The sequence below is a fragment of the Rhinopithecus roxellana genome, chromosome 15 (assembly GCF_007565055.1).
Source record: "Rhinopithecus roxellana isolate Shanxi Qingling chromosome 15, ASM756505v1, whole genome shotgun sequence".
Taxonomy (NCBI): domain Eukaryota; kingdom Metazoa; phylum Chordata; class Mammalia; order Primates; family Cercopithecidae; genus Rhinopithecus; species Rhinopithecus roxellana.
The window spans coordinates 3,979,417-4,006,383 of NC_044563.1; the positions used below are offsets into that span (position 1 = coordinate 3,979,417).

Genomic DNA, 26,967 nt, shown 5'->3' on the forward strand with positions numbered 1-26,967 from the left:
CCATGAACACTGAACGCAGACCGGACAGGCTTGGCATCACCTGTGTGTTCTGCGTCGGGATCTGTAATAGCAGTGCCAGTGCGCTGAAGTCGAAGGTTTCGTCTAAGGCCAGAAGTGCTCCGTGAACGCCACTCTCTATAAGATTGTTTGCATATTCTTTAAGGCCAATTGATAGGATCCAGCGAATCACTCGATCATTGCTCCAAACAAGCACGTCTGCAAAAGAATAAAGACAATTATAAAAGTGGCTTCAGAAAGCCATCTTTATCACGTACCGGGAATGCAGGAGAAAGATTCCTACCATGGTTCCTAATCCTTCGGCTCCTGACAAAAGTGCTGGGAGACACTGCTAAATAGACAACCATTTGCTGCAGTGAGACAATGGTGTCCTGGCCCTGCTCCACTCTCAGGGAGACTGTCCCATTAGAACTCATCCTTCCAGTGAGCACAAGAGGAATGAAGTTATTATTTCTAGAGAAAAGAAGATGAGGAGGATCCAGGGATCAGAAGCCAGAGGACTGCAAGAACGTGAATACCTAACATGTATAAACATGCTTCACACACAGACTGGAGAGTCTTCTGAACACTTCATCATGGAAGGAGCTGGCTTCATAATAAAATGAACACTTTGCATAATTCAACAGAAACCTCTCATTTCTAATCTTGAAGTCTTTGTCTCATTTTAAAATGAGAGAAACTTAAAAATATCATCCAGCATATCAGAGACTTTCCAGAAAATCTTTTTTTTTCCTCTCTCTCTCTTTTTATTGACAAGGTCCTGCTCTGTCACCCAGTCTGGATACAGCCTGGTACCATCACAGCTCACTGCAGCCTCAACCTCCGGGGCTCAAGTGACTTTTTCCACCTCAGCCTCCTGAGGAGCTGGAACTACAGGCGTGTGTCACGAAGCCCTGCTAATTTTTTGGTACTGACAGGGTTTCACTGTGTTGCCCAGGCTGGTCTTGAACTCATGGGCTCAGATAATACTCCTGCCTTGGCCTCCCAAAGTGTTGAGATTACAGGCATGAGCTACCATGCCTGGTCACAATATCTTAAGAAAATTAACAAATTATTCAATTTGCTCTATTAGGTCTAAAAATAGCCACTCTATTAAAACATATGCAGATGATCACCAATCATTTCCAAAGACAGTTTCTGTCTATTGGAAAAAGATGTAAAATAGATACAGAAAACAAAACAGATGGACATATTTCATTTCCAATGCCCTTTTCTGGATAGAAGTCCATACATATACACACATTGTATAAATGTCGACTTACGACTTTTCTCCTGATTCCCATTAACTCAATCATGAGTAAACTTCCCTTCAACTGGGCCATCTCCCAACCATATTTTATCCTTAGTTTCTTAGTAAAAAGTGGGGACGAAAACAGCACTTAAGACTGACGGGGCTGAGGGAAAGACGAAGGAAGCCAGCCCCGGAGTGCCTGGAGCACCACCTGGTGTCTACTCACCGTGAGCAAGGCTGGCCTCTTCTTACCACTCTTGTTATTAGTGACCTCCTTGCATTCCAGGAATTCTGGGAGTCATTACTCTGGGCTTAATGTTTACCGTCTAACTTTAAAACCAAATTCTGACTGGGTGTGGTGGCTCACACCTGTAATCCCAACACTTTGGAAGACCAAGGTGGGAGGATCGCCTGAGCTCAAAAGTTCGAGATCAGCCTACGCGACATAGCGAGACCCTGTCTCTACAAAAAAAAAAAAAAAAAAATTCCAGGCATGGTGGAGCACACCTGTAGTCCCAGCAACTACCAGGGAGGCTAAGACAGGAAGAGCACTCGAGCCTAGGAGTTCAAGGCTACAGTGAGCTGTGATCACACCACTTCACTCCAGCCCAGCCTGGGCTAGACAGCGAGACCTTGTCTCAAAATAAAATAAATAAATCAATAAACAAATAAATTTGAGTACCGAGTGAGAGGCTCCCCAGTAGAGAAGAGAACCAACTCCACGTCTTCTGGATGAATGTCCCACGTCCTCTAACACCTCCCTGGCCTGTATTTTCCAACTGAAATGCCTTTTCCTTACCCTAAGCAGCTCCTCCACCTTCTTCAAGGACTGGCTGAAATGTGGACGCTGCTTCTCCTTCCACTCTGGGAGCAGAACTGCACGGAGCTTTCCTGTGTTCCTGAACCCCTTGGATAAGCCCCCAGTCATATTTCTTACACTTGAATCATCAAGTGAGCTTTGCTCTGTTGTTATCTAACAGTGTGGAACAACATTTCGGAGTGAAGGAGTACACAGGCCATGACCAAAGGAAAACTCTCAACTCATAGGAAATGATTAGCCTGAGACATTTAACCTCCAGACTGAGGTGTGAGAACACAGGGAACAGTTCTCTGGCTGTGGAAGAGGATGTCAAAAGCACTCATCTTCATCCAGCCCTCCTCTGCAATGACACTAGACTAGTTTTCTCCACTTAAATTTAGCCTTTCTTGATTTTTTTGAAAACAGGAAGTCACCGAGGCTGCAAACACACCAGCAAGTAGGAGTGAACTAAATCAATTAAATGTCATGTACTAGCCTTTTATTTCACTCTGACTTTCTTCTCTTTTTCTTTCCAGTTCTTTCCGGTCATAATTTAACCTTCTCAGGCACATAATTCCACACTGGAAACTGTTTCTATTTGGAAGAAAAGAGAGATGATTTAGAGATGGAAACAGTGAAAAATCTTAGCCAATTAGTAAGAACTATCTCCATTAAGTTACCTGTGAAAACTGTCGACCATTTTCAGCTGCCCTCGAAGGTCTTTCTTGGTCAAGTGGTCCAGCATCCTGGCGTCTACAAGGCACTCCATGAAGTAGCTACGGTACTGGGGTAGGCCCAGGCTGGGGAGCCACTCGTTGCCGATCCACTCATGGTTCATGTCCCCATAGGCGAGTGTCTGCTTTTCATAAATGGAAAAGGTCAGTTATGGAGGAAGTCTCAAAAGCAGTTTAAATCATTTTTAAATTGAATTTTTAATCTATTACCTATATTCTCAAAGGCTAAACTAATGATAATTTTATAACTGCAAAACAATTTGATCTCTTCTTCTCACCTTTTAAATTTGTTAGTAAAATTTTTATACAACAGGAATCGTAACATTAAAAATATATGATTCATTGTGATAAATTTAACTTTTTAATCAAACTACAAAAAAACTGTACCTGGCTACAAATTTACTCTCTGAAATAGTTTTTAATATAATAATATGACAACAAAGATTGATCACGACTCATGAACAAGTTTGAAGGCTCAATTAAACACTGCTCCCTAAAATTATCTCTGGTTGGTTTACATTTTAACAGTTTGTTTTCCTAAACAAAAAATCTATTTCAAAATCAGTAAAAGTGAGTTAAAATATAGTTTTAGAGAAGAGATAAAGCAACAACCAATAGGACTGAATGGGGAAACATGCAAATCCACAATTACAGTTGAAAAAATTCAACACTTCTTTCTCATAGCAATTGATGAAAAGAGCAAAAAAAGAAAAAACCAAGAATATAGAAAACCTAAACTAACAACCCTTAACCAACCTGACCTGACATTTCGTAGAACACACTACCCAACAACAGAATATAGAACACTCCACCCAGTAACAGAATGTAGAACACGGCGCCCAACAACAGAATATAGAACGTGCCATCCAAACAACAGAATACAGAACACATCACCCAACAACAGAATACAGAACACACCACCCAAAAAGAGAATACAGAACACACCACCGAACAATAGAATATAGAACATCCACCCAACAACGGAATATAGAACACACCACCCAACAGCGGAATATAGAACACTCCACCCAACAACAGAAGATAGAACACGCCACCCAACAAGAGAATACAGAACACTCCACCCAACAAGAGAATCTAGAACACGGCACCCAACAACAGAAGACAGAACACGCCACCCAACAACAGAATATACAACAATCCACCCAACAAAAGAATATAGAACAATCCACCCAACAACAGAATACAGAACACGCCACCCAACAACCGAATACAGAACACGCCACCCAACAACAGAATACAGAACGTGCCACCCAACAACCGAATATAGAACAATCCACCCAACAACAGAATATAGAACAATCCATCCAACAACAGAATATAGAACATGCCACCCAACAACCGAATATAGAACACACCACCCAACAACCGAATACAGAACACGCCACCCAACAACAGAATACAGAACGTGCCACCCAACAACCGAATATAGAACAATCCACCCAACAGAATATAGAACAATCCATCCAACAACAGAATATAGAACATGCCACCCAACAACCGAATATAGAACACGCCACCCAACAACCGAATATAGAACACGCCACCCAACAACAGAATATAGAACAATCCATCCAACAACAGAATATAGAAAAATCCACCCAACAACAGAATATAGAACACGGCACCCAACAACAGAATATAGAACATGCCATCCAACAACCAAATATAGAACATGCCACCCAACAACAGAATACAGAACACGCCACCCAACAACAGAAGATAGAACAATCCACCCAACAACAGAATATAGAACACAGCACTCAACAACAGAAGATAGAACACGCCACCCAACAACCGAATACAGAACACGCCACCCAACAACCGAATATAGAACACGCCACCCAACAACAGAATATAGAATGCACCACCCAACAACAGAATACAGAACAATCCATCCAACAACAGAATATAGAACAATCCACCCAACAACAGAATACAGAACATGCCACCCAACAACAGAATATAGAACATGCCACCCAACAACAGAATATAGAACACGCCACCCAACAACAGAATATAGAACACGCCACCCAACAGAAGATAGAACACACCACCCAACAACAGAATATAGAACACGCCACCACCAACAGAATATAGAACAATCCACCCAACAACAGAATATAGAACAATCCACCACCAACAGAATACAGAACACTCCACCACCAACAGAATATAGAACAATCCACCAACAACAGAATATAGAACACGCCACCCAACAACAGAATATACAACACGCCACCCAACAAACAGAATATACAACATGCCACCCAACAACACAATATACAACAATCCACCCAACAACACAATATACAACAATCCACCCAACAACAGAATATAGAACACGCCACCCAACAACAGAATATAGAACACACCACCCAACAACAGAATACAGAACACGCCACCCAACAACAGAATATAGAACAATCCACCCAACAACAGAATATAGAATGCGCCACCTGACAACAGAATATAGAACACGCCACCTGACAACAGAATACAGAACACGCCAACCGACAACAGAATACAGAACACGCCACCTGACAAGAGAATACAGAACACGCCAACCGATAACAGAATATAGAACACGCCACCTGACAACAAAATATAGAACACGCCACCCAACAACCGAATATCAGACACTCCACTCTACAACAGAATATAGGACACACCATCCAACAACAGAACATAAAACACTTCACCCAACAGAAGATAGAACACGCCACCCAACAACAGTATATTCTTTTACTATCTGTATAGTATACTCTCGAAGACAGACAAATCTCAACATACTTAAAGAGACTGAAATCAAGGTACATTCTCTTGACTTCAACAGAAATTAGAAATCAATAATGAAACGCTATCTAGAACCCCCTACTAAATATTTTAAAATTAGCATACTTCTAAATAATTCACATCAAGAAATTACAAGGGGAAATTGTTCCCTCTGTCACACAGGCTGGAGTGCAGTGGTTGCGATCTCGGATCGCTGCAACCTCGCTTCCAGGGTTCAAGTCATTCTCTTGCCTCAGCCTCCCGAGTAGCTGGGATTACAAGCACAAGCCACCACACCCGACTAATTTTTGTATTTTTAGTAGAGATGGGGTTTCGCCATGTTGGCCAGCCAGACTGGTCTCAAACTCCTGACCTCAAGTGATCCACCACCCACCTCCGCCTCCCAAACTGCTAGGATTACAGGCGTGAGCCACTGCACCCCACCAGAAAATATTTTTAAAGAAACTTTTAAAAAATTCAAAAATTGTGGGAAATGGTTAGAACAATACCTTGAGAGCAAAAATCATAATATCAAAGGATTATCAATGCACAAAGACCTAGAAAATCAGTGATCCAAGAGTCTGCTTTTAAAAACTTAAACTAGGCTGGTGCAGTGGCTCACACCTGTAATCCTAGCACTCTGGGAGGCCGAGGCAGGCGGATCACCTTTGGTCAGGAGTTCGAGACCAGCCTCACCAACATAGTGAAATGCCATCTCTACTAAAAATACAAAAATTAGCTGGGCATGGTGGCATGTGCCCGCAGTTCCAGCTACTCGGGAGGCTAAGGCAGGAGAATGGATTGAACCCGGGAGGTGGAGGATGCAGTGAGCCGAGACCGTGCCACTGTACTCCAGCCTGGGGGATAGAGCGAGACTCTGTCTCAAAATAAAAAAAATTAAAACTTAAACTAGAAGAACAAATGAAATCCCCAGCAAGCAGAAGGAAGAAGGTAAAAAAGCAGAAATCAATGAAACAGAAAACAGAAAAATAACAGCAAATAAACCAGTGAAATGAAAATCTAGTACTTCATAAATATTCATCAAATTAACAAACCCTAGCCGGACTACAGAAGACAAAACAGAAGACATAAATCACCACTATCAAGAATGAAAGAGGGGACCAGCCTGGCCAACAGGGCAAAACCTCATCTCTACTAAAAATACAAAAATTAGCCAGGCGTGGTGGCACACGCCTGTAATCCCAGCTACTTGGGAGGCTGAGGCATGAAAATTGCTTGAACCGGGAGGCGGAGGTTGCAGTCTGGGCAACAGAGCGAGACCCCATCTCAAAAAAAAAAAAAGAAAGAGGGCAGCCAGGTGTGGTGGCACATGCCGGTAACTTCAGCCACTCAGCAGGCTGAAGCAGAGGATGGCTTGAGCCCAGGTGTCTGAGACTAGCCCGGGCAACACAGTGAGATCTTGTCTCACAAACAAAGACAGTAACAACGAAAAGGGGACATCAATAAAGACTCAACTGACACTGAAAGAATAAGAGAGTACTGTGGACAATTTTAAGCAACTTAGATGAAGTGGACACATCTCTTAAAAGATAAACTGCCAAGGCTTCTCAGAAACAGGTAACACGCATCTCTATTAGAACCTGAAGTTGTAATCATAAATCTTCCAACATACAAAAAAGAAAATCTCTACCCAAGATAGCTTCACTGAATTTTACCAAACACTTATCAACATAAATAAATAACCACAATTCTACATGAAGTGTTCCAAAAAAGTCTGAAACACCTTATCTCATTCTATGAGGCCAGCATTATCCTGAGAGCAAAACCAAAGATGTAACAGAACTATAGATCAATAGCCCTCAGGCAGATCCAAAAATATGTAACAAAATATTGCCAAATCAACAATATGTTAAAACAATAAGATATCATGAAAAGTATGGCTTATTATTCTAGAAACATAAGTTGATTCAACATTTGAAATGAAACTCCCCATATGAAGAGACTGAAAAAAACCGTATCATCTCAAAAGATGCAGAATAAGCATTTGACAAGATTTGTCATCATTTGTGGAACTCCAAGCATTCCGGAAATGTAAGAAAAAAGTGCCTCAACTGGATAAAGGCATCTACAAAAACCCTACAGCGAACATCATACTTAATGTAAAAGACTGAATGTTCAGCTGGGCATAGCGGCTCATGCCTATAATCCCAGCACTTTGAGAGGCAGAGGTGGGTGCGTCACTTGAGGTCAGGAGTTTGAGAACAGCCTGGGAAACATGGTGAAATCCTGTCTCTTTAAAAAAAAAAAAAGAAAAAAGACTGAATGTGTTTCTCCTAAGATAAGGAACAAACTAAGGATGTCTACTCTCACCACTTCCATTCTACACTGTACTGGAAATCCTAGCCACTGTCATAGGTCAAGAAAGAGAAATAAAAAGCACATAAATTACAAAAGAAATAAAATTGTCTTTATTTGAAGAAGACAACATTATCAATGTAGAAAAGCAATCTACAAAATAGCTATCGGAATAAGTGGGTTTAAGCAAAGCTGCAGGATACAAGGCCAATTTATAAAAATGAACTATACTTCTAAATACTAGCAATGAACTGAAAACTGAAATTTAAAAAGTACCATTTATAGTGGCATCAAAACCTGTAAAATCCTCAGGGATAAATCTAACAGAATGCATGCGAAATGTATACAATAAAAAATAACTAACACCTTACATACACACACATACCGAAGGAAGGTACCTGAGGTACCTGAAGTCTCCAGCTGAGGAAGACTAAGTTATGGTCACAGGAATTCTGCAGTTACATTATGGGATCTTTGTAATGGCTCTCAACTAACACCACGTTGGTCTGGAAACTCTGGCTTCCAGTATCATTTGTTATTTGGTCCAAGCTAGAAGCAATAACTCAAATTCTAACAAAGAATGTTTAAATTCTACTAGAAAAAAAAAATGCTTCACCACTTTCTCTAAAAAGAAAGAAATATGCCAAACATTTTTGGGTAATCATCAAGCTATCTAACAGTATCACCGTGCTTGTTTCACTCTTCTAAACCTTACCCTTACAGGCCTGATATTTATTTATTTATTTATTTTGAGACAGGGTCTTGCTCTGTCACCCAGGTTGGAGTGCAGTGGCATGATCTCGGCTTACTGCAACCTCCAATTTCCGGGCTCAAGCGATTTTCCAGCCTAAGCCTCCCAAACAGCTGGGACTACAGTCTCAAGCCACCGATACCTGGCTAATTGTTATATTCTTTGTAGAGACAGGGTTTTCCCATGTTGCCCAGGCTGGTCTTGAACTCCTGGGCTGAAAGTGATCCACCTGCCTTGGCCTCCCAAAGTGCTGGGATTACAGGCGTGAGCCACGCACCGCACCTGGCCCAGGCCTGATACGTGTAGCATGGATATATGGTATTATTTTCTTGCTTGCTGATTATGTATTCTTAAATGGGGAAATTAAACAAAGGAAATGTCTAAATAGAAAACTGCATGGAAGCAGAACCCTACTTGTTTCTGTTTCCTCATTATATGCTCTGCTCAGACTCCTGAAGTGGCCTTTAACATAAACTCCCAGAAGGCTCAGGCTCCATCCCAGGGAGACCCACCTCTTCTCCTGGGCTGCGTTAGCAGCCTTCTGGAAAAAAAAACATACCAGGTGATCTCAGTCAAGAGAACATCCGAACTAGAAGAGACACCCACTGCACAGTGTTTATTCCCATCACTGAAACAGTCACACGTACAACCCAGTTTTATGAACTCCATAAAATGGGAGCTCCATGATGGGGGAACCACGGGTGTCCTGCTCACAGATGTTCCGCGCAGCCAGCACTCTTACTATTTGTCAAATGAGGTATACATGGTTTTGAGCACGCCTTGATGTTTTCCTCCTGAGTGTCTAGGGGCAGCTCAAAGTTCTCCCCGGTTTAAGAGCTGGCCACTGTGTACTGCCCTTGGCAGCAGGTGGCAGTCCCATCTGGAAGACAGGAAGGAGGAAGGAGGGAAAAGTGATACGAGCTTCCACTAGACTGCATGTCGGCTAGTTCTGGAGTCATCACCACAGCTCAGTCTTGTTTGTATTTTCACTGCAAAGAGCAAGCTCAAGCTTATTACATTTACACTTCATGTCTCTGACTCAGGCAATTTCATACTGAAGTATTAACCAAGTTCTGCTACTTGGTGGAAAATATACTGAAATTTAAGTAATTATGAAATGTACCCTATATAATTCATTTATGGTCATTATTGGTCCTGTAGAGAGATATCTAACAAGTTAAACAATGAGGTTATTTATCTGGAGGAGAGGCACAGAATGCTTAAATCAAGAGAGAAAAAAGCCCACAGAATCACATTATAGCTACTCTATTTGGTTAAAAAAAATAAAAAATAAAAAAAGGTGTGGGGACAGGCTAATGGGCTAGATTTTAGGAGTGCCAAGAAAAGGAAACAGCTGCTTCAATTATCACCTCGTAATCAGGAAAATTATGACTTAAAATCCTTTTGATTCTTTTCAGATATAAAATGATTCTTCTGAAGCCCTTGGATACAGTCCATTCGGGAAAGCCTCTACAACTGCCTGTCCATGCCTCATGGCTGCGATGGGCCACTGAGATACACACCCTGACCACAGAAGGCTGGTGGCATCGCACAGAAGGAACCGCTGACATTTCGGCAAGCTGTCTGAACATACAGAATGCAAAACAGTTGGGACAGAGCTTTTGGTGAGTTAAAGAATTGAGCAGCTGAAAATTCAAATGTACAGTACTCGAGAAGAGGCTTAATGCCTTAGGATTCCATTAGTAAGAAAATCTTTAAGTGGACATAGTATTAGGATAGTATTCAGTAAAAAAATCAACACAAAGACACAGAGGAAAAGTCACTATGCCAATTTTTATGTTTGGAAATTTCTTAGAACACCATTTCCCCATCAGTATATCTTGTAATTAACGTTACCCTACCAGGAAATTACATACATAATCTCAGAAGCTGCCTAAGTCACAAGACTTTGTATAAAAGATCATATGTTAAACAAAGCAATCTATATTAATTAAAAATAACTGCCATGGCACCATATGAGAAATGTTCAAAATTGTCCATGAGACGTACTCTTTAATCCTATGCTTTGCTTCACCAGTGCTTTCAAATCATTAACAATCCTGTACTCTGAATAAATTTAAGATGCTATAAACATCAAAAAAAGTAGATTACACAAGTTTTCATACTCCAATTGCTTTTTGCTGCTGTACATGTAGTGAAGAATATATTACAGAAAGACTCCAACCTGAGCCCAGCTTCCCTCCTCATCTTCCTGGGGTTACGTGGTTAGGAATGCAAAAGAACATAACTATTAGTATTGGTGAGCTCAGTAGTGCAGGCAAAGCAACTCTGCAGGGAAGATGCAGCTTCACTGAGTGAAAAAGTTCAGACTAGCAAAGCATCATGCAAAACTCATGCAAAACCAACAATTTCAACTTCTCATGCAAGGAGCTGACTCTCTCCATGCCAAGCACATCCATGGAAGGAGAAAGGGCCACACAGACACACGGAGGCTCAACTGAGATCTCTCCAAAAAGAGAGCTAGATTAAAGCTATTCTAAAGAGAGAGTCTACCAACTTTAAGTTCCTGGAAAAAATCTAAAACACAATACAAATTCTACTTACACATTCAACTAATAACTAAAGGAAATACTTATCTGGAACAATTGAATGGAAAATAACATTTTTGTTTTCAACAAAAAGGCAAAGAACCCAGACGGTCTTAAGTGGAAAACGCGCCGGGAGGAGTGCAGGCTGTGGTGCGTGACTAACCGTTTGCGGCGTGGCTGCGAGCGTTTCCATCTCTTCGTGTGTTAACCAGACATTTCCTGTGGTCTAAGGTGACCCCAGTGCACCAACCACATCCAGGGCAAGGAAAGCAGTGACAAAGAGGAGAGGGGCACACGCATAAGCCACAGGCACAGAGAAGGGGCCGAGGAGGCAAAGTTCGCTCTTCTCACTTTTCAGTTTAGATGCCCGTACAGAATAACCATTCCCTGTTAACACCGTGTGGTCAACACCACCAGGAGAAGAGCACACGATGCCCAGAGCTTCAGATGCCACGCTTACCCGAGGTGTGTGAAATATCAAGAGAAGAAAACACGTTGTGTACTTCTGGAAACTTTGAGTAATTCTTAAGTAACTATTGATTCAATATAGTTAAAACAGATTAACAACAAAGAACCCAGCATGAAACTCTTGCTTTGGCCATTGGAGAGCTTTCTGCCGCAGATGCTCTGTGATGGCCTGGAAGGCTGAAGGCAGGCCGCAGGCACGGGGGTCATGGATGTGCTAAGCAGTGTCGATGGCTCTGTGCAGCCATCAGAACCAGACACGAGACAGACAGTGGCCTGTGTGTCTACTTGAGGGAGATTTTTTCCTTACATTTGACATGGTGTGAAGAGTTTGCCTTAGGTGAGGTGTTCTCCGTCATTACTGAAGACAGTGGACAAACACGGGAGACACCACTCAGCACCTTCATTTTCAGCAAGGCCACTCTCACGTGGAACAACCAGAGAAGAGCTCAGACACTGCTCCCCAGGCAGGCCGTGGGAAACGAGCTCTCAGAGCAACAGGGGAGGACAAAGCTTATTGTTCATCACCGTAATTTGTTCGCTAAGAACAAAAAATAAATAAATAAAACCCCTCAAAACTTGTTTTGTAAGGTAACTGGGAGCCCTGAATCCAGTGCTGATGGGCTCCTTGGAGAGGTGAGCCTGGGAGGCTCTTCGTCGCAACGACAATTTCTTTTCTCCTGAGGAGACTAAAAGCAGGGACTGGGAATCCAGCCAGTGTAAAAAGTCTGAACCTCATACATCTGGAGCTGGCCTGCCCTTATCTCCCAATAACCATTCGTGTTTTTATTAACATAGTCCTTCTTTTTCAAGTAGGATAACCCTTTTTAAGGGCTTTCAGGGACTTCCCACATGGAGAGAAACTGTATGAGTACAGCTCATGTTGGATGAACATTTGCAGATTTGTGAACTGTTTGAAATCCTGAGCTCCCAGGGTCCTGAGCTCCCCAAACGGAAAATACCTACAGGCCAAACAAATCAAATACAGTAAAACACTGGTTATAAGGCAACCAGTGATCTCATCTTTATTTTTCCCTTTAGTTTTTATTTTTAAAAAATTGTCCACAAACTGGAATGATGGGGAAGGGAGGATTAGAATTCTTTAGGGATCTTTTCCAGGCATGGCTGTGCATGCCTGTAGTCACAGCTACTTGGGAGTCTGAGGCAGGAGGATCGCTTGAGCCCAGGAGTTCCAGACCAGCCTAGGCAACACAGTGAGACCCATCTCTACAAAAAATACAAAAATTCCTTAGGGATCAGTTTTGACGGTGGGATAACAAGTATCTCTTACTAGTATGTCAGCTATATTTCAAAGGATGCTTCTGGCTGGGCATGGTGGCTCACACCTGTAACTTCAGCACTCAGGGACGCTGAGGCAGGCAGGAGGACTACTTGAGGCCAGGAGTTCCAGACCAGCCTGGTCAACATAGCAAGACCCTGTCTCTAAAAAGTTTTTAGAAATTAGCTGGGTGTGGTGGTGCACACCTGTAGTCCCAAGTATTTGGGAGGCTGAGGTGGGAGGATCGCTTGAAGCCAAGAGGTTGAGGCTGCAGTGAGCTATGAGTGAACCACTGCACTCCAGCCTGGGTGACAGAGTAAGACCCTGCCTCTAAAAACTACAGAACTTAAATAAATACAGAAATACATAAATACATAAATAAATGGGTGCTTCTAAGAAGCCTGGAAGAGCCAGTCCTCTGAACTAGACACAAAAATTTTACTCAAGATGCTGCTTACACATAGAATGATACGGATGAATTCACAGACATAACATGAAGTGAAAGAAGCCAGATACAAGAGAGTGAATACTACATGGTCTTGTTTATCCACATAAGGAACGAAACAAACAGAGCAGTCTCCGGCGTCGGGAGACAGCACTCACCCCTAGGGAAGGGGCAGCGCCTCACAAGGAGCAGGAGGTCTTCAGAGCCCTGGTCAGATCCCATTTTTCAGCGTAGGCATGGACCACACAGTGGATGCTGACTTACAAATCATTTAACTGTTCACTCATATGTGTGTTTCTCTATATGTATATTATATTCCAGTAACATTTAAAAACACACTATAATTGGCTTAACAAATATCTTTATATATATTAATTACTCATTCAGTTTGAATCACAAAAACTGAAAAATGAAATTCAAAACAATTATAAAATGTGTCCTTAAAATATTAACTTTTTCCTTCAAGAGGCCCTTAGACTGATTCAATTTTGATAAACTCAGCCGGGCGTGGTGGCTCATGCCTGTAATCCCAGCACATTGGAAGGCTGAGGCGGGAGGACTGCTTGAGCCCAGGAGTGCAAGACCAGCCTAGGCAACACAGCGAGACTCCCGTCTCTACCAATTTTTTGGTATTTTCATATTTCATATTTTCATAAATTTGTAATTGCTTTTCTATGTCTAAAAAACCTCATATTTTTATAGTACGATGCCATTCTAGCCAATCTTTCATAAAAGCATTTAATAAAGTTTCTTTGACCATCCAATTCCCCCAAAATTAAAAGTCCTAATGTATTTGATGCTAAAATTTTGAATTAGAACTATACTTGATGTGCTGTTAAGGAACTGGAGAAGCAACGTAAACAGGGCAGTGATACCTTCAGAGAGGCATTCCCTGTTTCCAAAGAATGCAGGGGTTGTCTCTGAACGTACCGTTCTAGACGTAGGCGGGGCAGACGGGCTGGTCAGCGACATGATCTCCTGGATGGCCAGCCTCAGCTTCAGTCTGTGCAGGGGGTTGCTGATGCCAATCTCACGCTGGATCTCCGTGTCGGACAGGGCCGACATGATGGCCCCGCTTTTCACGTTTGCTCGGCAGGCAGCCACATACCAGGCTGGCATCCCAACCCAGAGCTGGAAGCGGAAAGCGGAAGGCAGCACAGTGAGGTACAGTCTACAAGGCACAACTGCAAGTTCACATACTGTAACCCATGCAACTGCGTGTTAAATGAAGGATGTACCTCCAGCCAGACCACAACCGTTGGCCCGTCCCATTGGGCAAAAGGTAAACCTTGTCTCCGGGCTTCCTCCAACAATTCATGCCTACAAAGGAGAAGATACAGAAAATTAGAAAATCAGCCAGGCATGGTAGCTCTCACCTGTAATCCCAGCTCTTTGGGAGGCAGAGGCGGGAGGACCACTTGAGCCCAGGAGTTCAAGACCAGCCTAGACAACACAGCGAGACCCCATCTCTACAAAAAATTTTAAACATTAGCGTGGTGTAGTGGCACACCCCTGTAGTCCCAGCTGCTCAGGAGGCTGAGAGGCAGGAAGACTGCTTGAGGCCAGTAGTTCAAGAGCAGCCTGGGCAATATAATAAGATGCATCTCTACAAAAATTAAAAAAGAAATTAAAAAGAATTAGCCAGGCATGGTGACGCATGCCTGTAGTCTCATCTACTTGGGAGGCTGAGGTGGAAGGACTGCCTGAGCCCAGGAGGCCGAGGCTACAGTAAGCCATGACTGTGCCACTGCACTCCAGCCTAGGCAACAGAGTGAGACCCTATCTCTAAAAAACAAAAATTAAAACCAGCAAAACCAAAAACAAAATCAAGGAACCACTATTATATGCATATATAAAATAAGTTAACAAAGTGTTCTGAGCATTTGCAAAAGTCTAACAGTATGCAGTCTGCCCTCTGTATCTGTGGCTTCCACATCCACACATTCAACCAACTGTAGATCAAAAATACTCAGTGGGAAAAAACAATAAAAATCAATACAGCACAACAGCTATTTACAAAGCATTTACATTCCACTGGGTATTGTAAGGAACCTAGAGACGATTTGAAGTCTATGGGAGACTATGCCTATGTTATATGGAAATATCGTGACATTTTATACAGGAGACTTAAGCTTCCATGGATTTGGGTCTTCAGGAGGGGTCCTGGAACCAATCCCCCACAGACTCTGAGACACGACTATAAATTCTCATCATTTTCCTTTCATCTTCTACAGCTTTACATTATCAACACCATCCGTTCCACATTAGTTCTGTGCATACTACAAAGAATGCCTGAGTGAGAAAACACTGAATGACTCCCTCTGATTCTCTACAGAATCCCCACCTCCTTACAGAATCAAAGAATTATTACCAACTTTAAAAACACCAGCAGAGGCCGGGTGCAGTGGCTCATGCCTGTAACCCCAGCGCTTTGGGAGGCTGAGGCAGGCGGATCACGAGGTCAGGAGATCGAGACCATCCTGGCTAACACGGTGAAACCCCATCTCTACTAAAAAATACAAAAAATTAACTGGACATGGTGGCGCATGCCTGTAATCACAGCTACTCGGGAGGCTGAGGAAGGAGAATCACTTGAACCCGGGAGGCAGAGTTTGCAGTGAGCTGAGATCATGCTATTGCACTCCAGCCTGGGTGACAGAGCACGACTCTATCTCAAAAATCAAAACAAAAAAAAAAAATCAACAACAACAAAAAAAACAGCAGCGGAGCCTTCACATCCAAGGTATAGGACATTCAAGGAAAACAATCACTATTCCCTTTTTAAACAATGAAGACAACTATCTGGAAAGAGGAAACCACACCTTGGTCTAAACAAAGCAGCCTATCTCAATGAGACTCTTTAAAATGTTTAGCATTCACCCAAAGGAAGAAGGAAAAAGAATATTGCAGCTTTTTAACACTACAATGTTATGATCTAATCTAGCAGGCAAGCAGTGGATGGCTACACTGCGATTTAGCTGATTACTTGCTGAATCAAGTCACTGGGTCATCTGTGGCTTAACCCACAGGCCTCCTACCCGCGAGATTTGAAACCCTAACAGTTTTCTCAGTGCAGGGGAATCCTGAATGCAAGAATCCATGTGTCACTGGTGACCACAAAGAGGCAGGCAGGCGTCAGTCCTGCCACAGATCTCTTTATGTGATCAGGAAATATTCTATATGCCTCATTTTTAAATACCCACGGTTAACATAATGTTGTCTAACATAGGTATTTGAGAAATAACACTATAAGCTTGGTGAATCTCATTTTATTTCTCAAGTGTTTACCTACAAGGCTTTCAAAGAGGCTAATTGTTTAAAAAAATAAAAAGCCTCAGAGGGAAGATGTCATTGTAACGGAGAGGACACGTACATTTGGTTTGTACATAAAGATATCCCCAAGTCATTTAAACATCCCTAGGCTGCTTTTAGTCCATTTTTTCTATAATAATTTCTGTAAGACATACCACAGAATCTCTTATTTCTAAAAATTTGACATTGGCTCTTCAATACATTTCAATAGCAGCAGACTTTTCTTAGGAGTATGAAGTGGTATCGCAAGACGTGAAATGAAGGGGTTGGGAGGAAGGGCGCACTGCGTGGCACCAGTCACCAGGTGGTGGCTGAAACCCTGCTTTCCGTTCCCTTGGGACAAATGCCCCTCAACAACAGTCAGTAGAGCTTCCTTCACACACTGGTGGGTCTAGGAAGTACTACAGGTAATTCCTGCCACATCAATCCCAGAAAAAGCTCCGAACGCTGACAATCTGGTTAACTGCTAAAGGCCTTGAGCGTCCGTGGCCTGGCCAAGGAGCAGGAGGATCTGACTGCTGCCAAGTCAGGAGGGTTTCCAGCTTATGCTCAGCCTTGGCACTCTGCCAGAGACTTCATTTTTTAACATGTAATAGATACTCACTGTAAACAAAAATAATTGTCAAAAAATAATTCTTTACTTCTATTACTCGGAGACTGGTGTACACTGTCCTGGACTTCAGCAGTACCGTCTTCCTGGCAATGATCGCTAGCTTTTATAAAGTCTTTTCCAGAATGGAGACGCTTCTGGGTCCAGAAGCAACAGTGGAAACAGTGTTAAAACAGTGGGGGTAGACGGATGTGTGTAAGAGTCACAGGAAGTTAGGGAGAAGGCAGAGGAGACCCCATCTGGGTGGTGGGCCCAGGCCTCAGTGTGTGTCCTGGCTCCCCTCCCCTATCAGACCAGTCCATGATCTTTAAGATCAAACATGGGACCTTACCCCTGGGCTGACACTCCAGGTGGGAACACCAGAGCCCCTGTTTTCTCTGGGGGGACTGTTCCCATCATGGAAGAAGTCCCCTGTGTCAAGGGGACGCAGAGTCCAGAACCTGGAGATGGCTGAGGCCACTCCACCCTGGCCCTCTGGGCTATTCCTTTACATGAACAACTACATTCCTCCTTTATTGCTTGATCTCAGACTTGGCTCTTTCACTGGCTACTGAGAATGCTATAATGCAAAAAGGTCATAGACTTTGTGAATAATGTTGTACATTTTATAATTAAGACATAGCATAATGGTAAAGTCTTTCATAATGAGAAGCTTGTGTGAGTTTTTGCTGATCACACAGTATGTAAGGGATAGGGAGGAAGTACTTTCATTTAACTATCCAAACTAAATATATTGCCTTGCTTTCATAAGGCTGAAGCTTTTCAGTCCCCTGCACCCTGCACAGTGAACGAGACTTGCTTTCACAGGTACAGTTGCCACCTGGGTGACAGAGCAGGACCCTCTCCAAAAACCATAAAAAAATACCACCACCACAAGTACGGTTCTGTGACCCAGGCATAGCCCCTCCCACGCTCCATGGCCATGGCACACTGGCAGAATCCTGAGGAAAGATGTAGGCTCGCCCTGATGAGAAATGGATGGAATCAGCATTTCTCATGCAAAACTAAAAGGATCCTTGGGCCAGGTGTGATGGCTCACACCTATAATCCCAACACTTTGAGAGGCAGAGGCAGGAAGATCACTTGCGGCCAGGAGTTCAAGACCAGCCTAGTCAACACAGTGAGACCGCTGTCTCTACTAAAAATAAAAGTCAAGGCTGCAGTGAGTGGTGAATGTGCCACTGCACTTCAGCCTGGGCAACCATGCAAGGGCCTTCTTTTATTTTGCAAGGGCAAAAATAAAAAAATAAAAAGATCCTCTCAGGAAGCTCAGCATAGAGCCTGTGGCTGGTGACTGCCCACACTCAGCCCAGCAAATCTCCCGAGTCTGCTTACCCTGAGAAAGCACTAGGAAGACAAAAAGGAGAACATGAAAAGGGAACACTTTAAAAGCAAGGTTACTTCGAGAGATGGCGTTTCAATAACCCTGGGGAATTCCAGAAGTGCTGTGGAATCACTATGCACTATCAAAGCTGATGAACGTCTCTAGGACAGCCAGCCCCGACTTGCGGGTTCACTACCACGTATCCCAGGTACCAAATGCGCCCACCACGCTGTGTCTTACAAAACTTGAAATCAGCTTGCCACCAAACTCACCAGGTTCCTTAGATTCTCTGTAAGTGAAAGCATCTGGCTGTGTAAATTTTGCAGTTAAAAGCACACTTTTGAGTTAAACCAGGGGTTAAGAAGAAGAAAATAATTCTGAGAAATATAATTTCATTCTTAAGAATGGCATAAATATTAAACTGTATTCACATAATACTTTTTCCGGAAAACGCAAACTTTTTTTCACATTTATATGTAGATACTTTAGGCCGGGCGTGGTGGCTCACGCCTGTAATCTCAACAGTTTGGGAGGCAGAGGTGGACAGCTCACTTGAGGTCAGGAATTCGAAACTAGCCTGGCCAACATGGTGAAACCCTGTCTCTACTAAAAATTCAAAAAAATTAGCTGGGCATGGTGGCACGCACTTGTAATATTCCAGCTATTGGGAGGCTGAGGCAGGAGAATCACTTGAAACCAGGAGGTGGAGGTTGCAGTGAGCCAGAATTGTGCCACTGCACTCCAGCCTGGGCGACACAGTGAGAGACTTCATCTAAATCAGTCAATCAATCAATAAAGCACTTTTTCTAAAATCAATGTTATCTCAGTTTAAGTGAAAGAAATGAAACTGCCCTCTATAGTCAGACAAATAAATCTTTGTACTTGGAAATTTTCCCCACTAAGGAGCTGGTACATTTCAGAACTTCCACATGGATCCCAAGCACAACATAAAGGACAGAAGTTTTATTTCACTTCCTCATACTTACTATAATAAAAACAGTAACATTAGCAAACTCTAAGGAATGAAATTTTCCTAGGATGTTTCCAGGAGGCAGAAAGTTTAGTCCTAACATTAAGTTTCACAGGGCCAAATGGCAATTACCCAAGTTATTTTAAAACATTCTTGGCTGGGCACGGTGGCTCATGCCTGTAATCCCAGCACTTTGGGAGGCCGAGGTGGGTGGATCATGAGGTCAGGAGATCGAGACCATCCTGGCTAACACCGTGAAACCCCGTCTCTACTAAAAATACAAAAAAATTAGCTGGGCGTGGTGGCGGGCGCCTGTAGTCCCAGCTACTCGGGAGGCTGAGGCAGGAGAATGGCGTGACCACAGGAAGTGGAGCTTGCAGTGAACCAAGATCGCACCACTGCACTCCAGCCTGGGCGACAGAGTGAGACTCCGTCTCAAAAGCAAACAAACAAAAAAAACATTCTTACACAGTTCAAGCATAGCAATGTTCAAATCAGATTTTGCTGTTAAGTGGTTTCTATAAATTTCCATTTACAGGAAACCAAAAAACCTGAGTATTCCCATGGTATTGTTAACATAAGAGCATTTTACCTAAAATATAATCAATAAAGTTATTTATAAAGGCTTTGAAAAGAAAACTAAAATGAGACAGATTTCACAACAGAAAAAATCAGCTGGCAACTCTGGGGGCTAAAGGCAAAGGGGCCTCTAGGGCAAAGGGTCCCTGCAGGCTCTGGTGCTTCTGGGAACCAGTGTCTTTGGGCCCCAATTTCTAGATGAGCGTTGGTTTCTCAGGGCACTTAAAAGTGGCCAGATGATTTTTTCCACAGTCAGAGTCATCACACCGCCCATCAAGTTTCGCCCTGTCTCAAAGCCTGGCGTTACCATCTTCCACATTTCTCAAGCTCAGGCCTTACCCCACAGACTACACAAACTGCCTATTTTATTGCAGAAGTGGCTTTAGTTTTGTTCTTCGTTTGTTAGCTCACTCGGGCATTGTCTCAGCCTATCTAGTTCATCTACAGTCAGCCAACACACAACTCACCCCGCATCCCAGAAGGCCCAGGGACAGGAACCCGATTCCTCCATGCCCTCACCCCGGGGCATCACAATGCCTGTGCTCCTTTGTTGAAAGCCATCCCAAATATTACAGCTTATTGTCAGAAGCAGACTTAGTTTAGAATTAAAACTTAATAAACAGGCTATAAAATCTGGAGTCTCTCTGAGATAAAAGTACAAAATCTACAGAAGAGAAAAAAATGCAACATGACAAATGTTTCAGGCAGATTACTAGCATGAAGAGCAAATCCTGAACGCTGGGAAACAACAGTTGCCGTAGTGGCCACAGTTACAACTTGTTTATGACTTGCTGGCACTGTTTAAATAACTTCATGCATATCATCCCATTTAATTCTCATAAAAGCCATACAAGGTATGTACTACTAGGGTCCCCACTTTACAGATGAGAAAACTGAAGCACAGAGATGCTAAGTCACTTCCTCGACGTCACAAACCGAACCTGAGCAGGCGCCAGGGCCGACTCCAGTGCTCAGGCAGCCGAGTCCAACTCTCACCCACCCTGTCTCCTAGTTGGACAACTTTCCAAGACAACAGGGATACCAGTGTGAGTTTCTTCGAAATTTCACAAACACTCTAAATCTTCCAGAAAGTACGCCTTAACTAAGGCTGTAGGTAAAGCTTTCAGAATACAACGTATATATACATAGCTACATATTATAATTAACGAACACTACTTAGAGCTTAGGCACAACTGAAAACCATTCAATGAGATGAAGAAAGAATACAAAGCTTACTTTTTTTGAAGTTTACGATTTTTTTCAGCCTGTCCTCCCAATTTGCTAAGTCCCAAGGCATCCTGAGATGAATTATCTGTCTCGGAAACGCCAGCTATGAGGAAGCAGAACAGCCCAGAAGTAAAAATCAGCATGACAAAGTTCTATGTTTTCATAAATAGGCAGATGAATATTTGCAGGTTCAGAGGGAAATCATTTCTTAAGCCTAAGTTTCTGACTAGACAAGCAAATGCGCAAGACAAAAATGCTCAAAGACAGAAAACATGTGGTCCCTGAGTGGCAAGTGAGCATAAACCGCTGCTCTCTAGCTCCCATGCCTTCACAGCTGCTGCTCCCTGGAGAGCACACGGCTGCCGGAGCACCGCGTGGGAACTGCTGGCACCGAAGGCAGTGCCTTCCTCCCCGACCCCTGGCTGCTGCGAAGGGTGCGGAAAACCAACCAACCTTGTCCTAATGCTTCTTTGCCGGTTTGTCCAGGTCGGCCCTTTTCTTTCTTGCCAAACAAGCGGCCAATGGAGGACTTAATGCCTTTCTTCTTTGGGGCTTTGTGGAGCGAGTCCTGGCTACTGTTGCTACTGCTGGGATTGCTCACCGGACCGTCCTGGGAGCCTGTGGAGCTTTGAGGAAAGAAAACGGATCTTTACCATGTGTCCTTGTAGGGTACTTCACATATTAACAGTTGCAAACTTCCCTACAAGCACTTCCAGTCTCTTTCACACACATCTTCCTCACCAAGTGCATCATGCATGACAAAGGGATGCTCCCGGTGAGGCCAGCACAGAGACCCATTCTGGGCAGCTGAAACTCTGCCACGGAGCTCCCCTTCCCTCCAGGGGAGGCCCTGACTCCGCGCCATCAGGTTCCAAAACTCAGTGGTCTGCCTGCTACCCCTCCAGCAGCTCCCACAACTGCCCTGAGCATTACTCTGCTCAGCTGAGAAACGTGGCAATGTCAACTGCCTGAGGGGTTACTGCAAAAATTAACATACAGGCCTCCCCTGCATATTGCCTGGCACGGAACTGAAATCCAATGGAGTTTGAAAAAAGAGGGCTGGAGGCCGGGCGCGGTGGCTCAAGCCTGTAATCCCAGCACTTTGGGAGGCCGAGACGGGCGGATCACAAGGTCAGGAGTTCGAGACCATCCTGGCTAACACGGTGAAACCCCGTCTCTACTAAAAAATACAAAAAACTAGCTGGGCGAGGTGGTGGGCGCCTGTAGTCCCAGCTACGCGGGAGGCTGAGGCAGGAGAATGGCGTAAACCCAGGAGGCGTAGCTTGCAGTGAGCTGCGATCTGGCCACTGCATTCCAGCCCGGGCGACAGAGCGAGACTCCGTCTCAAAAAAAAAAAAAAAAAAAAAAAGGGCTGGGCGTGGTGGCTCACGCCTGTAATCCCAGCATTTTGGGAGGCCAAGGTGGGTGGATCACGAGCTCAGGAGTTCAAGACCAGCCTGGCCAGCACGGTAATACCCCATCTTTACTAAAAATACAAAAAGTAGCTGGGCATGGTGGCGTGCGCCTGCAGTCCCAGCTACCTGGGAGGCGGAGGCTGTGGTGAGCCAAGATCACGCCACTGCACTCCAGCCTGGACAACAGAGCGAGACTGTCTCAAAAAGAAAAAAAAAAAAGAGAGCATAGATGGCATACTAGTAACAAAACAGCTGATTGGTTTCCTGAGTGGGGACACTCAATAAATGGGTAAGTACAACTTGGAACTCTCCACAGCTTACAAAAGGCGCAAGAGGGTGTCTGAAAGGCACGGGTTGTCCTAGAGGGCGGTTCCAATCCCAAGCCTGTCATTTGCTTGCCAAACTCTCCATCAAGAATAGAAAGTAGTCAATTTGTAGACTCTGAAGACATGAAGTTTTTCCAAAACTTGCTGATATCATTTAACTCCTTCCTTTCCAAACTAAGCTTGCCCAAACAGATATGCATTTTCTGCTGGATTTCACTATAGCCCAGAGCAGTGGTAGGCATTCTAAGTGTAACATGTAAACACACTCAACTGAATTAATAGATAATTCTAGAAAATCACTGTTTTATTCAAGAAAAGAGTCGTCGATTTCTCAACACTGGAAACGAAAAGACAAGTATGCTCTGCATGGGGCTGCTGCAGGCTCCTTACTTCCTTATGTCCCTGATGTCCTCCTGGCTGACGGTGTGCAGCGCCCCTTTGTGCAGCCGGTCTAACCGAAGGGCTCTCGGGGAGGAAGGCGGGGAGGTTTCACACTTTATGGTTGTCTTGTCATCTCGTACCTCTTCTCTGGAAGGTGGCAACTGAAGGGTGAGAGAAGCGCAAAGTCAGTTAATAGCAGACTGTGAAAAACTCAGGCCTTAAATTATAGCCATAAACTTCTTTGAAAATCGATTCGCTGTGCTTTCTGCCAGCACAGAAAGTCTTATTTCAGTCTGGCACCATTCTGAAGGGCCACGCAGCACAGCACCACAGAGCCGTCAGACTCCTGGTCTGCCTCCCCATGAGCGTGCGCTGGGCCCAGCAGGACACAGGGATGCCCCTCATCCTCAGCCTCCTCCATGCAGCCCAAGGTTATCCGAGGCACATTATGGGGACAGTCACTGAAGGGGCAGCAGAGATCCGAACAACACCTATAAACCATATCGTTACAAATGTCAGACAGCATTAACTCGCACTAATGAAGAGCCAGCAGTAACGTTTACCTCCTGATGTACTTCGAAAGACACTCTAGAGAGGGCAGAAACCTCTTGGGCAAAATTGCCAAATACTTTTTTGTCTGAAAGGGTAAAAAATAAATAAGAACAGCCCATGGCCCCCCATACACATGTGTATGGCTCATAATTCTCAATAATGTTTGGACTGGACACTATAAATTGAAGCACTTCTATGCAGTTTAAACATTTTTCTTCAATATGGCTTAAAAGAAAATACTTCCAGGCTTATCATTACAAGATGATCTTTGTCAGACTCCCAGGGTTTTTTGTTTTTGCAGTGGAGCATGAATATGCCCATGTGCTGAGGGAGCAGGATGGTGGCAACAACAGTGAACAGTCTTACCCCTGCAGGGTCTAGGCAGATCCTGCTTATACATTTGTGTTTTCTGGTTTTGATTGGGTCTAGATTTCATAAAACACGTTGAGCAAGCATTACTATAAATAGCAAGACTTGAACGGTGAACTTTATTTTATTAAAAAAATTTCTAAGAGCCAGGTTCTTGCTACGATTCCCAGGCCAGACTGCAGTGGCTATTTGCAGATGTAATCATTTTGCATTACGGCCTCAAACTCCTGTGCTCAACTGATCCTTCTGCCTCGGCCTCCAAAGTAGGTGGGACTACAAGCATGTACCACTGGGCTCAGTTTGAACTTCTGCTTTTTAAATGGGATTGTGTAAAGTATATCAATCCTACTGTAGCCCCACTGTGGCTCAGGAAGGACCAAGTGCATTCAATGCAAAATGGAGCTGTGCTCATTTAGGACACAATCTCAACTAACAGTTAAAATGCAAATGAATCCTGCATCCTTTCCTAATTTCCAGTGACAATCACAAGACAATGAAAGGCTTTCATAGCTACAAATTATCAATATTAAGCTTAAGTTTCAAAATTCAGGTTAAAACAATCATCTGTTTTAAAAAAACAAAACCAAAAACAGGGTACAGGGCAAGCTGACATGCAGCCGGCTGTAAGCTGTTAACAGTCTGGGGAAAGCCCCGAGGGCCTGGCCAGCGCTGCCCACCGCATCCCTCCACACACCACCCTCCGCACTCCCCTACACGCTGCCCTCTGCACTCCTCCATACGCTGCAGTGCTGTCACGTGCCAGACTTCCGCCGCCATCCCAGCTCAGGCCTACTAGAGAGCAGGGAAATCCTCTTGGTCCACACCAACACCACTGACACAGAGAAGGAAGGCGACAGTCTTCTGTGGACTAGGTCTGGCACCAGGCCTGGCACTCTGCACGCACCCCTGGTTTAACCTCACAACCACCCGAGGACTAGGCTCCTCAAAGCCACCAAGCAGCATGCTGAAGTTACCAGTGACCAACAGGGCCAGGTTATCATGCCTAAGTATCAGTCAACATGCTGCTTCCTTCACTGAGAAAATCTTGCTATCACAAAATAAAAAAACACAATCCAATAGAAGTCAGCTGAACTGAAGGCCGTGCTCTGTGTCTTTTGCTGCTGGTGTAAGCTCCTTATCTCACCACAGCCAGCCACAGGTCCAATGCCACTTTAAGTGGCACTGTTCTATCATCATCTTCACTTATCAGGAGAGCAAACCGAGGTAGAAACAGACCCCAGTTCACAAACTCATCAGTGATTAAACTGGGATCCGAACTCAAGCAGTTTCACTAAATCACCCAACAGAGAGCTCACAGACAGCTGCTGACCAGGTCCCACGCTTCTGTCAGAGACAGATGCCTTTAGGTATCTAAACAGCTGTCCAGTCGCCGCACCATCAGGCGGGTTTCAGACAGCGGCACAGAATACAGACCAGAGCGTGAAAGTTATGAGGGGGAGATTTTGGGTCAACATAAAGAACAGCCACCGAGCAGATCTGCTCTTAATGTACTCTACTTCCTTCGAGAACAGGAAGGCCCAATCCAGTTATCTCTAAAGAGAAGTGGTCTTGGGCCTCCTTCTGTGGGAATGCTGCCAGGGAGGTCAGAGTATCTGAGGCAAGTAAGGCTAGATGGTGAAGTGGTCAACTGTCAGATTTTGAAATCAGACAAATCTGAACTCAAATCAGCACTGTGCACTGTGGGGCCTAAGCTTTAGTTTCCACATCTGTAAAATGGGGATAACAACAGTAACCTCACAGGGATGTGTGTATGGGGATTAAATACGGGTTGAGCATCCCAAACCCAAAAATTTGAAATTCAAAATGCTCCAAAATCTCTAATTTGAGTGCTGACATGATGCTTGAAGGAAATGGTCAATGGAGCATTTCAGATTTTGGATTTTCAGATTTCAGAGGCTCAACTAGTAAGTGTAATGCAAATATTTCAAAATTCAAACAAATCTGATATCTGAAATACCTCTGGCCCTGAGCATCTCAGATCAGGGACACTCAGCCTGTACCAGACTGGGGAAGCACTCAGCACAGTGCCCGGCATACAGCAAGAGCCCAACGCTAGCTGTGATTATTACAAAAATGGGTCCCCCCGAATCTACAATCTATAGCTTTGCATGAGTCATTTCTTATTTTTAAAACTATGTCTACCATAAACAAGCATGTGATGACTAGAAGGCTGAAAAGGTGAGAGAATGGCAAACTGTTACATTTGTCCCAGAGTTCCGTGAAAACCGCTAAGGACTAATTTCCAGTAGAACCATCATCTAGTAAGGTGCTAGGTCACTTTAAACACTTCCATTAAAAAGCCAACCATTCATTATTATACAACTACATAATGCTATATTTATGTAAAATATGATAGGTACTCTTCAATACATTATTGAGATACAAAGATACGTTAAATTACTAAATAATTTACCTTTCTACGATGTTTCCTTAAATCACTAGGCTGACAGATGCATGCAAAGAAATGAAGATAAACCAGATTTACTATACACTTTGAAGTT

General features: G+C 43.7%; 1 protein-coding gene across 7 annotated transcripts in view; it reads right to left on the reverse strand.

Annotated features, from left to right (window-relative positions):
- Positions 1-26,967, reverse strand: part of PPFIA1 (PTPRF interacting protein alpha 1) — a 117,945-nt gene that overhangs the window by 9,252 nt on the left and 81,726 nt on the right. For 4 of the 7 annotated variants that reach the window (XM_030917192.1, XM_030917191.1, XM_030917188.1 and 1 more), the window contains 8 exons: positions 23,534-23,685; positions 21,856-22,028; positions 21,412-21,505; positions 14,619-14,700; positions 14,311-14,511; positions 2,729-2,907; positions 2,545-2,642; positions 41-216 (listed from right to left, as the gene is read on the reverse strand). In XM_030917192.1, coding sequence (XP_030773052.1) covers positions 41-216; positions 2,545-2,642; positions 2,729-2,907; positions 14,311-14,511; positions 14,619-14,700; positions 21,412-21,505; positions 21,856-22,028; positions 23,534-23,685 — 1,155 coding nt within the window. The remainder of the gene's footprint in view (positions 1-40; positions 217-2,544; positions 2,643-2,728; positions 2,908-14,310; positions 14,512-14,618; positions 14,701-21,411; positions 21,506-21,855; positions 22,029-23,533; positions 23,686-26,967) is intronic. The other 3 variants (XM_030917194.1, XM_030917190.1, XM_030917193.1) reach the window with 1 other exon arrangement.